This window comes from Schistocerca gregaria, chromosome 2 (assembly GCF_023897955.1).
Source record: "Schistocerca gregaria isolate iqSchGreg1 chromosome 2, iqSchGreg1.2, whole genome shotgun sequence".
Classification (NCBI taxonomy): Eukaryota; Metazoa; Arthropoda; class Insecta; order Orthoptera; family Acrididae; genus Schistocerca; species Schistocerca gregaria.
This window is the reverse complement of record NC_064921.1, coordinates 151,749,894-151,766,910: the sequence shown is the minus strand read 5'-3', so window position 1 is coordinate 151,766,910 and position 17,017 is coordinate 151,749,894. Positions and strand designations below refer to the sequence as shown.

The following is a 17,017-nucleotide window of genomic DNA, read 5'->3' as shown; positions in this document are numbered from 1 at the left end:
AAATTGACATGGAGCCTGAGAACCAATAGCCAATAACAAAGAAACTCAAAGTTGGCCAGCATTCTGGAGGTACCCGTGATCGAGCAACGAACATTACAATAACTCACTGTTGTGAACTCTGAACATTTCTTTGCATAATTGAACAGCTGAACTCCCTTCTCAGTGTCCCCCCCCCTCCCCCCCTTTTTGTCTTTCACAATTTTCCAGACAAGTCACCACCTTGGTCAAACATCCTGCTGTGTGAATTGTAACTAGAAATAACAGCCTTCGCGGCTCATCAACTAACAGCTGAGAATAAGTGAAGTTTCCTTTTATTCAAAAAAGAGAATAGCAGTTTGGAATCAATAAATACTAAATAATTTTGCATCAGCTACATCTACCTTGTTTAATGTTTTGAGACATTCTTATGTTGGGTACTGTGCAAAACAAAATCCATAATGTGAGTTCTGTACCATTATAAAGAGCAATGAGCAGTATTTGACTCAACAGTCTTATTGTCAAATTTTCATATGAAAATATGCACATTTTTACAACAATATACAACAAAATAATGTTCAGGCGAATTAACAAATATATATTTTTTGGCTCTTAGTGACAGCATACATATTCAAATTAAGGAAATTAGGATGCATCAGCCATTTCTTCATCCATAATTTGTAAATCATCCAGCATTTCATCTAGTGTTATACGAGGCATAGTTAAGTCCTCAATATCATCAACATCAACTGGAATGTCTTTAGATGGATCACGGAAAATATTCACATTCTGTCTGTATGCTGGATCTTCTTCCAAATCATCCAAGAATTCATGATAATCACTGAAAAATAATTGAATTGAATTTAGCATAATTATGTTTTATTTTGTTAGCACTGAATCTAGAATGTTACTTAACTCAATGAAAGACATAAAGAGCAACCTACAATGGAATACTGTCTCAATTCATTTGCCGTAATACATGACGTGATAAAATATTTGTGGATTTTTGGATTTTATTCATAAGAATGACAAATTTAAATCAGGGCAGTTAAGGCAGGGATTTGAAATATCTGCACTGCACTGTAATTCCTATGAAACTTTCCACTTATTTTCGAAATTTTGTCAGATGCTAGTGTAACTGATATTATATATTACAACTGCTTATAGTTGTAAGTATGGTCTGAGTATGAGTACACCACTGAGGTTAGTCTAGGTAGACAGTAAGTCAGCTTTGAAATAATTAACTTGTTACAAGTAGAGTGCTTTCAGAACAGGTTACTTCAAGGCACAATGGCAGAATAAGTCGAGATAATATTTTCGGCTGTAGGTGAAACAAACATTGAAATGTTCTCATTGGTTTGATTTATACTGACAATGTTCCAAGTTTTCAAACACTGGTCCTGAAAACATTCTCCAAAACTTTAAGCATCATCTAACCAACTCAAAGATTAGTGCAATGTTTATAGATTTCTTATGTACAACCCACAGCCATTGCACAAGCTTCTAAAGATAATATATTCTTACAGAGATAATGAGCTTCGTTCAGAAGTAAATAAAAGTGTAATGTTTCACATTCAACAGCACAGTAGACAACATTGGTTACAATAGATCCGAACTCTGTTTCAGACCTATCCTACACTCTTTCAGAGAAACATTAGTTATAATTCTTTATGTTGATTTTATGTATTTCTCCAGAAAATTTCTAAATTAATACTTTTGTGTAATTATTTGTCACTTGTTTCTATAAACTATGTGGTTTTCTAGGCTATGTAAGTGTGATGTCTAATAATGACAAGCAAATGTTAGAAATTATGAACCATTTCTGTTACAGCCTGACATGCAAAACACGGTCCTATGTGCAACTTTCTGTATCACATGAAGTTACAAAAACCATTGAAAATATTGAACCCACGGCATATGTACAAGTAAGTCACCAAGTCTGGATGGAATCCCAATCTCACTTTACAGAGAGTACTCTACACCATTCGACCCTGACTTAGTTTGCATTTATCATGAATCTCTTGCCAAGACCAAAGTCCCAAGTGTCTGGAAACACTACTTTACAGGCCTTTATACAATGGAGAAGGGTGGAAGGTACTACACATGGGATCAAAACAGGAGTAAAAACACAGAGCTAAAAGAAAGGCACATGGAAATGTGACTGGCTGACTATGTCTGAAAGAAACATCGGTGAGTCAGTCACCCTATTACATATTCAGAACACATTCATAAAATTTTAGGAAACAAGTTGGCCACATCACAAAACTGTAAAAGACTAACCACATTTGTTTTGACATCACCTAAAGCAGAGGGTAGGTCTCCCGGCAAATCTAAAGCTGTCCTCTGGTCAGAAAATAAAACACAGTCGAATAAAATGTGGTGCACACTGATTTGTAAGCCACAAGATCACACAATGGAGGATCCTCTCGCCAGAGCAAGAAGGAATGCACCATAAGGCTGTGGTCTATGTGAAAAGTAAAGAAGACCTCATCCTTACTTTGTGGCTGAAAGGAAGTACGCCACTGCTGCTTAATGGGTTTTACTAGATGCAACTCATTATCAGTCACTTCTAGCTGCTCGTCTCCGATCGACACATGACTGTCACTGTACCTCAACAGTGAGGCGATAGCATGCAGGAGGATAGCCCACTACACTGCTACACAAAAGCTCCTAAGCTGCAACATCTGCCCTTTCGTTCCCTGCAATACCCATGTGCCCTGGTACCTAGCAGAAGCACATTTCCTTCCTAGATGTTGTTGTTGGAGAAGGGTGCCCTAGATATTCTAGACTACTTTATCTGCTGGGTACAAATGTTGCTGGGAGTGAAGGGCACTCAGAGTCGAAATAGATAAGAAAGTTAGCACTATAAGAACGTCTTATCTGTTCCAGTGCCTGCAAGATCGCATATATTTCTGCATCGAATACAGGTAAGTCTTGAGGCAGTCGGACTTTGAGTATACGATCTGGGAAAACAACAGAGCAACCAATGGAGTCTCCCCGTTTTGACCTATCCACAGCTGTAGAATTGTGGTGCTCATTTACAATGGAAGATAAAAGGTATTAAAAACACATGCAGGAGTGTAATCTCTCCTGTACTGAACTAAATCTTAAATCACCCTGGGCCTCTGCTGCCACCACGGTAGAAGATGGTTAAAACCCTGGGATGTACATGCTCCACACCAAGTGACTCCAGCCTATGCATGCGGATCCAAAATGGCATTGTTGCCTGTGGATGATCGGAAAAAAAGCATTCCAGAGGTGGTTGACCAACAACATGGTACACTGGTGAAGTTGGAGCTGTGAGGAACTTTGCATGCCTGATGCACCATGAGGAGTTGCTGCTGGATGGTGAGTGGTGGTTTACCAGCATCAGCACAGAGACTGGGTTACCCGACCCTGCGGCATAGCTTTGTAATAGTGGCAGGGAGAAATCGTCTTAGCAACGTACTGCACCAGAACTCTCAAATGCGGCCTACCATAACAACAGTGGCAACTTGGCCTTTACAACCATAGCAACGAGAATATTACAAAACTGGCGATGAGGGTTTACAAACATCCCCACATGGTGGGTCGTGTCAATAATATTCAGGTAAGATGGGCTCACTGATCCGTCTCTATGAAGCCACTGTCTAGCTGTGAATGCACAAAAGCCCAGTGAAACTGGAGCAGACGCGCCATGCCTGTTCCCCAAGAGCTGTGGCTAAGGCACTTGATAATATTCAGTGCCTTCAGAGATGTGGCTTTCAGGTCTCTCAGGTGTGGTAACCAAGACAGTTTAGAGTAAAAAATGAGACCCAGAAACCTCACTCAGTCTTTAAAATGTAGAATGATGTCCCTCATATGTAAGTCAGGTAAATTAAAAATATGACTAGAACAATTAAAATTAACACACACACACACACACACACACACACACACACACACACACACACACACACACACTTCACTGCAGAAAGCCGAAAACCTGTCTTTGTAGCCCACTACTCTAATCTCTGCATTGTAACTTACAGCTGATGGGTGCTATTTTAACATTGGAGGAGGAATGGAAAACAGCAAAATCAACCACACATAAGGAGCACTGAACCGGAGTCCTGACTGTAATCATGATACTGTTTATGGCTATGGCAAAGAACGTAACGAAGTGCTGCCCTGAGGAACACCATTTTCTTGCTCAAAATGATCTGATATCACATCACCAACTTGGGACCTAAACTAGTGTACAAACAGGAAGGACCATTTGAAGATGGAAAGGTGGCCATGAAAGCCCCATTGATAAAGCTGCTTGAGAATATTGTGTCTCCAGGTACTGTAATCATCTTGCTGATATCAAACAATATAGTAAAACAGTGATGTTTACACAGGAAAGCCTGCTGAATAGCCACCACTGATAGAGCCAGGTGGTCAACAGTGGACCGAAATCTCGTACCCACACAGAGCAGCTAAGGAGTTGCCTTGTCCCTAACAACCAGATGAGACAATTGTTAACAATTCACTCCTGAGCCTTCCCTACACAGTTCATTATGGCAATGTTCCGGAACTACTGGGACATGTGCACTATTTTCCTGGTTTGAGGAGAGGTCTCAGAATTGCCACTCTCCACAAGTAGGGAAGTTACCTGTAGACTATGTAAGATTGAAACATTAGAGGAGGATTTTCTTTGACACTCCTGACAAATGTTCATGCAAGCAGTACCGCATCTGATTGTGATCGGGTGCACCATTGTACATCTCAGACAGTACTGATTCCAACTTCCACATGGAGAAACGGCTGTTGTAGGGCTCAGAATTCTGGGATCTGAAGTTAACCTGCCTCTCTCTGCAGTTGCATAGTACCAGCAAAATGCTGAATGCTGGCTGGCACTGGCAGTAGCGTTTGCAAAATGCGCTGCCAGCATCTGTGCGATGTAGTCTCTGGGCATTGTTTGGAGAAAAACCCATTTCAGCACTGCTGCTATTGGCAAATGATTGTGTTTACCAGAAATTCTCCTGATGGCTTTCCATACTATTGCTGAACTAATGGAACAGTTTATGGCATCAAGGAACACTTGCCATAACTATCTGTTGATCTCCTTAACTATATGTCGAGCCTTGGCTCTTGTGACCTGAAATGCTGTGAGCTTCTCTACTGTTGGGTCCACTGACAAACCATATGCTTGAGCTGGGTTGCTGAATGGCACTAACTGGTCCATTAAGGAACAGATTGCCTCCTAAAATGAAGTGAGAACTTTGGGATGGGTAAGTTAGCAGCATGATGAAGCATGGGTGTGATGTGGTCCACCCATTCCTGGATGCTGTGTGCTGTCTTCCAACACAGCCAGCTGGCTGGAAAGTGTCCAGTTAGCCCTGCTGACCATCCTTTGTGGTGGCTTCTCTTCAGGTAATGCTCCATCTAGTAGGTGAACGTGGAGGGGGTAGTGGTCACTGGAACAAAGGTCATCACTGACTTCCCACTGAACAGATGGGGACTGGACGGAGAGGACCAGGGAAGAGGAAACCTCTCTGTGCCACTCTCTGCCAATGTACCCACCCATATTTTCCCCTTCCCTGCTCTCTCCTTTTCTGTTCTCACTCCCCTCTCCCCCAACCCACCTCCCTACATTGCACCTACCCCTGTCCCATTCCACATTGCTATTCACATGACAGTCACATTCCGATCGTAGTTGTCAGTGGTAGCAGTTGCTTTGTGAATGTGTGTGTGTTTTCTTTTCCAAAGAAGATTTTTGCTGAAAGCTAACGCGTAACAGTTTTTTTGAAGTGCCTGTCTGCAACTCAACACATCATCTTTACTGTGGGTAGCAATCTATCCTTTTTCTAATAATGTTAAACCTACGCACAGGAATGAATTACACTAGTTCTGGAAGTATAGTGCCATCTATGATACCATTTGTAAGATCCTCAGCATATTCAACATGAAATTGCTTGTCGCTACAGATAAACTGATCAGCTGCTATTTTATTAGGAGAAGGACATGCACAATGTAGTAACCATAAAAGTTATATTAATTAGGTTATTGTAAAATACTGTATTAATTTTCCCATCTTTCTAAATAAACATAAATATTGGTGAAAATATTCAATGCTTGACAATATAATACGGATAGATCAAAAATTTACTCATCAGGCGGTGGCAGGAAAAAATAAAAGGTGTGGAAACGCACAACAAGCTTTAGAAGCCATTGGTTCCTCCTCTTGGCTGAATTCCTTCTCAACCATCTGATAAGTGTCTCATGACAAAGGATTCTAGGTGACTTTTCTGTTTCCTAAATCCCACCACTCCTTTTCCTTCATCTTCCTTCCCTTACATTTCACCCTTCTGCCAAAAGGAGCCACTGGCTCAGAAAGCTTGTGCATTTCCACACCTTTTATGTGTCATCCATGCCATTGCTTGGCAAGTACTTCTTCTTTTAAATCTATACATATTATAAAGATGATTAACTCACTTAGGAGGTGAATTAGACATACTATTTTGATGTGAACCATAACTGTACAAGAAACAACTACTGTTGTGTACTGACAGTTGTCTACTGATGCCTAATGTCTATGTATAATATTCAAGTTACTTCGATAATTGACAGAGGCAAATTCAGACTTTGACCATACTGTAACATGAATTCATACTTTAATATACTGATCAGTGAAACACAACCCTAACACTGATGTAATCTTGGTAAATGATTTGCACAAATAGGATAAATCAGTGGTAAAATATAGGTTTTTAGTGTCCCACACAAGGTCTATATGAACAATGTTTTTACCACCAAACATGGGAAATCCATTACAATGTAGGACAGTTAGCAACCCTGCTGTAAATGGAACACACATATGGCAAGTGTAAAACCTCTGTTTTCAGTAACAGTATATACACACAAAATGTAGCATTGCTTCTAAAAATAGCCCAAAAAATTCTAAATGTAGAATACTCACTTGGCTTCAGTGTTGATATGAGTGCTTTCTTCAGCAAGATGTTTAAGTTTCCAGTTACGCAAACGTTTGCGACTGCTCCTATCACCGTAATATTTTTTCACCAGAATGATATCTGGTATCTTTGTAGCATCCAATTTCTCTAAATTTGGATCATTTACATTACTGTCTGCAAGGGTGTACCTGGAAACGTAATGCAAAAAATCGTACACTTTGCACATAAGAAATAAATTTTAGAAATTTTCTGAGACAGAATCACTGGCCATACTAACTCGCTATTTTGCCTTGCAGAATGTTTTTAATTCCAGGAATGTTAGAAGGAATACAAAAATCAAAATATACATGACCATATTAAGACCTATAGTAATATATGGATCAGAAGGCTGAGTACTGACATTAAAGGAGGAGAACTGGTTATTGAGATGGGAAAGAAAGATACTGAGAAGGATTTTTGGAGCAGTGAGAGAGGAAGATGGCTGGAGAGTAAGAACAAATGTAGAACTACAAACACTTTTTGGACAGACGGATATTGTTGTTAAAATTAAGCAGGGAAGAATAAGATGGGCAGGACATGTACAGAGAATGCCATAAACTGGGAGTGTCAAGAAAGTTTTTATGGGAAAACCTGACGGGAGAAGGAGATGAGGTAGACTCAGAGTGGCTGGATGATATGGAAGAAGATCTAAAGGAGATGGGAATAAGAAATTGGAGAAGGAACGCGATGGACCGAGAAGAATAGAGGCAGGTGATACAGGAGGCCAAGGTTCTTAAAGGATTGTAGAGCCAACCAAGAAGAAGAAGAAGAAGAAGAAGAAGAAGAAGAAGACTAACTTTCTGGAGGAATGTGCATCATCTTTTCAAAACTTTCAATGACACATTTTAAAAAAATTTTGGAAGCTATAACAATCGATCAGGTTACCTGCCATTATGAATGTGGGTCCATTCAACGACTGTTTTATGACTTTCAAATGATAGAGCACAGCAATCAGTCATCCCTTTCTTGGAAGTTTTATTTGGCAAATCTACATATCAGCTAATGCCTAGCCATTATCAGTGCACCATTTCATAGTATCAATGCTTGTTCAGGTATGTCAGTCCCCTGTTGGTCAGACTTCTGTTACAGCTCTTTCACGACTACTGTATCATGAAGGTAGGTTTTGCGAAGAACACATCGATAACGAAACCTAACTTCATAATACATTAGTCTCGAAGTTACTGTGACAGAAACCCGAACAATAGGGGACTGACATACTAGAACATACACTGATACTATGAAATGGTACTGATAGTGGCTAGGCACCAGCCGAAATCTAGATTTGCTGAATAAAACCTGCAAGAAAAGGACAACTGATTGCTATGTTATAATACTTCATTTCAAAAATATTAGTTGCAATTAACATTCTATATCTGGTTTCAGTTCTTGCCAAATTCACGAAGTATATTACACAAGGATGATTTACCATGGATGTTCATGGGCGGAAATAGCTAGAAGGTGAAAGAACGACCTCACAAATTGGCTAGGAATTATTTTCAGAAATGAGGAGAAAACAAATGCAACTAAAACTAGGATTCAAAGTATTCCATTTAAATAGCCGAAATACAATTTTTTATACATATAAAATAATTTGTGTAAATTAATAAGTACCCAAGAACAGAATCTCCAGGCTTCAATATGTGGCCAAGATGAGTCCGAGTGTGGATTGTGTTTTCTGTCATTCCCAATTCTGATGCTCTTACCACCCACACATCAGCTATTGTATGCTGAAAAAGATTAATTGATTTGAAACATTAAAGCATATACCATATTCACCAAAAGATTATGGTGACGCAACTCACAAAACAACTAACACAGCAGATTCAGCAAACACGAATAAGAAAAACAAGTGGAATGATAGTAAACAGTAATTACGTATATTTTATCAAAGATAATTATGTATTTTTTAGCGAAACAACAGGCTCGACAGACATGATAAAATTTTTTGGAATGTTTCTGACTGTCTAGTTTTTCCTCGAAATTGTTTTATAAAAATATTTTTTTCGCCTGTGGTCCAAGAAAGAACGGTGTAAAGGAACAATGGAGACAAGGGACTCTCACATCAGAGTGACATTTAAAGAAGCTTTTGGTAAATTATGTAGATAAATAGATGCAAATTTTACTTTAGGTATCTCAAATCCACCTTTCGAAGTTGCAGTATTACCACTGTAAGAAACAAACTATGGAAACTCCTGGAACGAATGTGAAATATTATGAAAAGGAAAGTTGCTACTCACCATACAGCATAGACGGTGAGTCGCAGATAGGCACAACAAAAAGACTGTTACAAATAAAGCTTTCAGCCCGTAAGGATAAAATAAACGACGAACAGGCAGGCACGCAGGCAGCGCGCGCGCACACGCACACGCGCACACACACTTGCCTGAGTCTGCAGTTTGTGTGTGTGTGTGTGTGTGTGTGTGTGTGTGTGTGTGTGTGTGTGTAATTTTGACAATGCCTTATGGGCCAAAAGCTTTATTTATAACAATCTTTTTGTTGTGTCTATTTGTGACTATAACAAGCAGATGTTCCAAAAACCTGTGATCATGTGGAATCTTTGGAAATGTAGCACCACCCAAAAGCTGATTTCACCACAATAGTATTTTATTAGCTGTGATCCTATTGAATGCAGAATGCTTTTCAGGTTCAGACTGATTATCCTAGCTAGTTATAGGGGGCCCCATTGTTTAATGTGGACTTCTAACAATGGTGCATGTTTTTATTTCACATTTAGAAACACACAACAGAAAAAAGTTAACAGTCACTTTCAAGCTCTTCCTCTTTTTCTAATAGGAGTACACACATACCATTTGGGTGTCTGTGTGAATGTGTGTACTCTCATTAGAAGAAGAGCAAGAGCTTGAAAGCTAGGGTTAACTGTTCTGTTCCTGTGTGCAATGCATCAATTTGCTACATGCAAGTGGCTGCCCTTCTTTTATTTTATGTATTTTCCATCCAGATATTTCCAATGTTGTTTCAAGATTTTTAACATGTAACTTATCAGGGGCAGCTCCTGCATAAGTTTGCAGGTTTGCGCTACCCCCACGAATAATTGTTAAGTTGCGTGCCATTAACCTCTTTGAAATGCTTGGGCTCTAAGTACCAAAAGTAGCTGAATAGGACAAAAATGTGTCGACAGCAACTTGGGCTGCACTGGGCCTGTAAATGGCGACCTGGGTGTCTTGGTTGTGCGGGAGCAAAGTTTATCAAGACAGTTCTCATATACGGGCCTTGTGCATATAAACACCCCAGGCAAGCCAACTAGGAATAGACGAGGAAGGTGGAAGTGCACTGAGCAGCATTCGCCCCCGATACACGGACGAGACAGTGCCTCCTGGCCACGCAGCGAGGACGACAGGGCACGCGGACGTGAGATGCAGAGTCATCCACAGCTGGTACCTACTAGCACGGTGCAACTGATGGAGCAGTTTGCGGCTGCAATGTGTGACGCAGAGGCAGCAAGCAACGGTGGCAACATCAGCGGCTCAAATAGAGGTCTTTTGAGGTTTCCCTTAGTAGTAAAGTGAATGCCAGGGCTGTTCCCTTTAACTCCTCAAAATAAATTCTTAATTATGAGATATAAAATTAAACCACCCTACTTTTAGCACAACAAATAAAGAAACACTGCCAAAACTTTGTAACATAGCCGGTACCTAAGGCCCGACAGAGCAGATGCTATTAGTGGCCCACCCTCCACTTTCCTTCTGAAGAGAACTGAAGATTTCACATCTTTGAACAAAGCAGGACTCTTGCACCTCATTAACAGATCACATGTAACTGTGAGTGAAATAACTATCTCCTGTTCCTTGTGTTCATTATTTTAGCGTGGCTGTAGAGAATTTTGAGACAAGAAGTGAATATATGAAACAGTGAAACACATAATTTCCTTGCTCTCTGAACCCATCAATTTACACAATTTTGAAGAAAGATTATAAATGAGGAGGCTAGGTACTTAAACAATTTCGCAGACATTTGAAATGAAAAGTTGCCAATTTGGTAGAAAGTTTAACTCCAAACTGTATATAAGCAAGAATGTCTGTGTGGTTGCGATTTGAAAAACAACTTATTTTGTTTTTCTTGTTTATTACTAGGGGAGCTTTTGACTAAACATGGAGTCTGTGACATTCAACACCTCTGTGACAAAATTAGTAAGCACGAACTTTCTTCAATCCACATGAATAACATTTTGAATGCCTAGGAAACTTAAATAGGCTACCCAATTAGGCAATGGGTACAGAAAGCCCATGCCACTAAACAACCAAAAAGTCACCCATAAACAGGTACATACTAAATCTAATTATGACCTGTAGTCGTTTCTGTGGTGTGTTGGAACTTGACCCTCAGATGACACGAGATGGAATCATGTTCCAATCCCAAAATTTTTCATGCCTTTATTAATTCCACTGTAGAATTAGACCTTGTATTAAAATCACATTTAGAAAAAGCAACAGTTTCCAAAGCAACCTCTAAAGCCACCCAGAATGACCTTCAGTGGGTGTGAAGTCTGCCCAGAAGACATTAGAAAGTAAAGACACGTGTAGAGTTTTTGTTAATAATAGCTGACGAAACCAGTGATGTAGCCTGCATTTTGTAGGTGGTTATAGTATATAGGTACATATCATTAATGGAAAACCTGTTAAAAGATTTTGGGGTATCACAGCATCAGAAAAGTATGATGCCCAATATTTGGCAATGTACATCACAGAACAGATAAATTGCCATTTAGAGAATTGTCCATAAATACTAATAGCACAAACATACGATGATGCAGCAATCATGAGCGATTTGTCACGCAGGGCACAGGCTCTTGCTAAGGAAACAACTTACAATGTTTCATACATTCATTATTAGTCACAAGTTGAATCTGATTTTTCACCAAATTTCAGGGACTTTTCAGCTCCTTTTCAGCATTTCCACAAAGAACAAGAGTCCTTAATGAAATAGTGTGAAAATGTTCACCACATTTAGTGTCTACTTATTGGAGTTTCAGGTCAAGGAGAGTCAATACTGTTCTTGAATATTGGGAAGGTATTTTCGAGAACTTGAATAATATGACCATCAGGGAAAAACTGGGTAATGAAAATACAGTCCTATAAGCCTGCAGCTTAGTTAAGATTTTGAAGGATAAAAGGTCATTTTTTGTCTCTCATTTTTTCATAACATTATGATCTATGTGGATATTTTGTACACACAGCTACAGAAACATGATATTGACTTACCTTATGCACAACATCAGCTGACAGCTTTTGAGCAAGAAATTACAAATATTACGGAAGGCACAGTTGAAAATACAACAGATTTGGATGAATATCATAGAAGAGGAAGAATTGAAAATGGAGGAGTGATGTGTAATCTGCTGTGGAACACAAAAGGCGTATGCGATGTAAGTTCAAAGGTGAACGAAAGATTCAAATTCACTGGACAACTAGTTGCAGCCCCTCTCTTTCTACCAGAGAAATCCACTACTTACTCTTCCAGTTTTCCAGAAATTTCTTTAGAGCTGCTGTTGAATGCTATTATTTTTTGAGAGCTAACAAACTTTGAACAGAACTCTGTTATTTATGGAAAAGAGGTGTACAAAAGTATGAATGGAGCTTTGAGCTTGCCGGATCACATAACAGATAATAACCTTCATGATATGTCGGGAGAATCTCTGAAACTCTTGAAAGCAATAACTACAATTACAATGACCACATCAGAAGCAGAACATTTTTTTCCATCACTGAAACATATCAAAAGCTGTTCAAATAACTTACGGGTTTGCTGCCAGTTAAGGTCTCACATATCAAAAGCTTTTAAGGAATGCTATGGAACAAAGAATAATATCAGCATTTTCCGTGCTCCCTATCGAATGAGATTTCATTTTAGGAATTCCTGACATCAGTAAAAGAGTGACTGAAAACTTTACAAACATGAAGAAAATAAAAATGGAATTCATGTGCAAATGGTAGAAAACCACATCGAATGACAGCGATGCAAATGAAAGAGAGTTACATCACTGCTGCTGAAAAAGGTTAGTAAAGGAGGCCTACTACTTTTTGCGTGAATAGAATTGCAATTCATCTTAATTTCTTTTATTCTGCAAAGTAATACTTTATTTGGGGCACATGTTTTGGTGTTATTACTAGCATATGCTGCAGTAATATGAACAGGCAGTCTGTTTATATTATGGATTACAATAACATGAGCAATGCACTGATTTTCTATCTGCTGTTAATGTTTTTCTTGGGGAGCAAAGTGCATCATCATCTTTGGGCACAAACCACCAATGCAACTTATGCACAAGTGCAAGAAACTCAGATTAACAACTAAAAATCAATTAATGGAAAATCCAGGATGGAATAACTGCAGTATGAAGTAGGATAGACTACTACTTACCACATACAGGAGGCACTGAGTGGCAGAAGACAGGTGCCGTTAAAGTACATTTAAAAGTAGACAAAGCCTTTCCTCAGCCATAGAAACACACACACACACACACACACACACACACACACACACACACACACACACACACACTGCTACTGTCTCTGGGCTAACTGAAGTTAGCCAATCAGGGCCTCACGCATGCAAATGAATGAGACCCAACCAGGACAGAGTTATCAAATATGTTTTTCGTTTTGCTTCCTAAAACTGAACAAGAGAGTGACACAAAAAGTGAACATGGGATGATAGTAAGGACTGAACCAAAGCCAAGGGCTGAGCAGTCTTGTGCAATGTCATCTACGCTAAGAGAAAAACTGACTAGCTATATCTGGCAGGCTGCTTGAATTTGCACGTCCAATGGCCTGATTGAAATTAGCCAATGCTAATTAACTCAGAAATGGTGCAACATGTGGAATTATTTTCTTAACAATTATTTGTTGGCAGAGCTCACCATTAAACAGCCTTACAAGTTTTTCAGACTGATTCTGTCCACCCTTTATATTCAACTACTGAATTACAAATAATATGGCAAAAAAAGTCATAACGCCATGGTAGAAATCTTGTATGTAAGCTGTACACAGTTCATTTAACCTGATTTGTAACACAGCATGCAACAAAAGTGTCATTGCTAAGTTACTCTGTCAGTGTGTTTGCCAACTGTCATTGCTATTATTTATTTCTGGATAACTTTCAGAGTGAGCTTAAAAGTGATTTTTGGCCTCTGATATGGAGACAGTAATCTTGTAAACTGTCCCTTCACAGATATACTCTTTCAGTTGAATCTCTGTGTATACTGACAGTGTCATTTAATTTCCTCATATATTGCTTCTAATTCTATTACAGTGATTCTGTGATTAAGTGTTCCAATTTGTTTTCATTGTTGTTGCTTAAATGAATTTTCACTTCAAAACCAACCTAAAAGCAAATAATGCTGCATCTTATTCACTAAAAAAATATAATCTACATTCTTTTCATTAACATCAATGTCCTAAATGCTATTGTCTCCTATCTTAGATGGCATATTAAGAGAATTTTACAACCCCAGGTGTTAAAAAATACTGCCACTCCTCTTTGTCACTCAAAAAATCATCAAACTTCCCTGTCTTTTGCAATACTGTTGAAGTTTTTCTTTCATGATTCACTAATGCCACCACAATTGATTCCTAATATTTGTGATAGTACTGACTGCATACCACAAGAAGATTTAAACAAATGATATTCACAGAATTTCCCGTGTTGCTGAAATATTGTGCCACCAGTCTCAGTGAATAAATGACACTTGGATATGCACACCAGAGTTCTAGTTCCTTCTGAGAACTTACAAATGGAATCACACTGACACTATCAGGGAGACCTTATCTAGAATAAGATTGTTTCACAATATGTAAAACATCAGCATATCACAAAGTGCTAATGTTACATGTAAATGAAAATTTGTTTTTCCATATTTGTTAATTGGCTCGGTGACTCAGTGGTGAAGTGTCAGACTATGGACCCAAAGGTCTAGCTTGCAGTTCCTGGCCAGTACTATGATTTTTATCTGTCACTTACCAAGTCATTCACCTCTGACAAGGTTTTCTAATGAGAAAGTTGCTCAGTTGCATGGTGGTTCAGAATCCAGATTAAACTATACGCCCCCTATAACTGGCTGAATGGACTAGTTCAACGGCTAGAGGAAGGCAATGTGCACCAAGTCCTTTAGGTCCACACCTAGCAAAGTACCGTAGAGTTCAAACCAACCTTTGTGTTGATGACAACTTATTTAATTTGCCACCTACAGGATTATGTCATTCCACGGCAGAGTGCATGATGTCTGTCACTATATAGGACTGACCAGGCATGAAACCTTTGGATCCATAGTCTGGAAAACTTTACAACTGAGCCACTAAGCCAATTAACAACTGTGAAAAGAATAAGTAAATTCATAAGTAACATTAACATACAGTGAATTGAGAAAAGCTGCAATCTTAAACATGCTCATATAATGCCTACTATAAAAACTTGTACAAAATCCCTATTATGCTCTACCTCATTTCCATCCATGTCCTGAGGGACTTTCCCATCTTACCCACTCCCCGTTTCCTCTGTACCTTTCCAATCTACTACTGCTGTATGTTGGAAACCAAGTCATACAGTTTTTCTGTATGCCTATAAAGTCTTCTACTGTTTAGTAAGTAGACTTTGTTTCATTATATATTATATAGTACAGTGTTGTATTAGCTGTAGAATTGGGCATTGTTTCCCATTAACAAAGGCTTTAAGAATTATTACCCCCTCCCCCGATATACTTGAGGTAAAACAAAACCAAACCATAATCCATCAACAATTCTGTAATTTTACTTCGTATCTTTTCAGCTTCCTTATAGAAATCATCTCCTTTTATGTAACCTCAGATTCACTTTCCTTAACACTAAACTATGTCACTACTCTCCATTACACTAAACTGAAGCACAGAATGGAGCAGCCTTGAAATACAGGCAGCAAATAAATTACTTCTTAGTTACCTCTCTGCCTTAAGAGCCCAATTTTCTAAAGTTATGGTCAACCATACAACTAAAATAAGTCACATATCCACTCAGTCAATATTCAATTGTAATAGAAAATAAAATAAAATGGCAACATACGAGATTTCCATTTCAAAACACTGACTAACTCTTATATAAAACCTGTCTACACAATAATTTTCCTCACTTTGCTCTTCTAAGTGTAGGACAACCCTATCTAATTTAATGACAGTCGAGTCAACACCAGTTTCCCAAGATTGTGGGTGCCCTTTTCACAGACAGGTTATATTGTGGAAACATTTTCCCAACCAATGAATGACTGTAAACTTACAAGTTACAAGATGCATTCTAGTTGTAACACCTAAAACTTCTTTTCTCAGGACTGCAAGCAGAGAGAAATGTGTGTTTTATTTCAGAATATGTGTTCTCTTGTCGTGAATGTGTAACAGAGATGGCAGCATTGTACGCAAACACAGCTACAACAGAATGGCAAGAGTGAGGACTGTTCCCGATATTGAAAATGGCGATGTTTTAATTGCAAGAACAGCGAGTAATCATTCATTTTCTCCATGTGCATGGTTTGCCACCAAATGAAATTCATCCCCAGTTGAGTGAGATGTGTGGTGATGGTGTCATGGATTTGTCTAATTTGCATTCATGGGTGCAACAGTTCAAAGGAGGCAGAACGTCATGTGACAACAAACCAAGAAAATCTCAGGTCTGCACTAGCTGGTCTGAGGAAATGATCGAGTGAGTTCAAAAAGTTGTTATGCAAAAAGTGTCTTGCACGTGGGTGCCATGTTTGCTGATAATCATGTATGTTGCCAAGCAATGCTGACAGCTTGAATGGGACTTCCTTTTCATCGATTGTGATAATGTTTGAGATAGATGCTATTTTTCAGTCTTGAAAGAAAGAACCAGTCAGCTCAGTGGAAGCACACATACTCATTGCCAGTGGTCAAACAATACTTTGTAAAGAAGCACCCACAGCAGCTGTGCAATCAAGGTGTCGATGTTGTGAGATTACATCAAGAAGTGACAAGTTTTACTGTTTTCGTGCGAGTCGTTTGTGAGGGAAAAAAATGCAGGTTATTTCCCTCTTAAAAAATAAAATAATATTAAATAAATAAATAAAATAATATAGTAACAAAATGGATA

The 17,017-nt window shown here is 38.8% G+C and overlaps 1 protein-coding gene across 1 annotated transcript in view; it reads right to left on the bottom strand.

Annotated features, from left to right (window-relative positions):
• Positions 1-491: 491 nt before the first annotated feature.
• Positions 492-17,017, bottom strand: part of LOC126336575 (60S ribosomal export protein NMD3) — a 68,866-nt gene continuing 52,340 nt past the window's right edge. The window contains exons 9-11 of the mRNA XM_050000430.1: positions 8,541-8,656; positions 6,899-7,078; positions 492-817 (exon numbers count right to left, since the gene is read on the bottom strand). Coding sequence (XP_049856387.1) covers positions 622-817; positions 6,899-7,078; positions 8,541-8,656 — 492 coding nt within the window. The 3' untranslated portion in view covers positions 492-621. The remainder of the gene's footprint in view (positions 818-6,898; positions 7,079-8,540; positions 8,657-17,017) is intronic.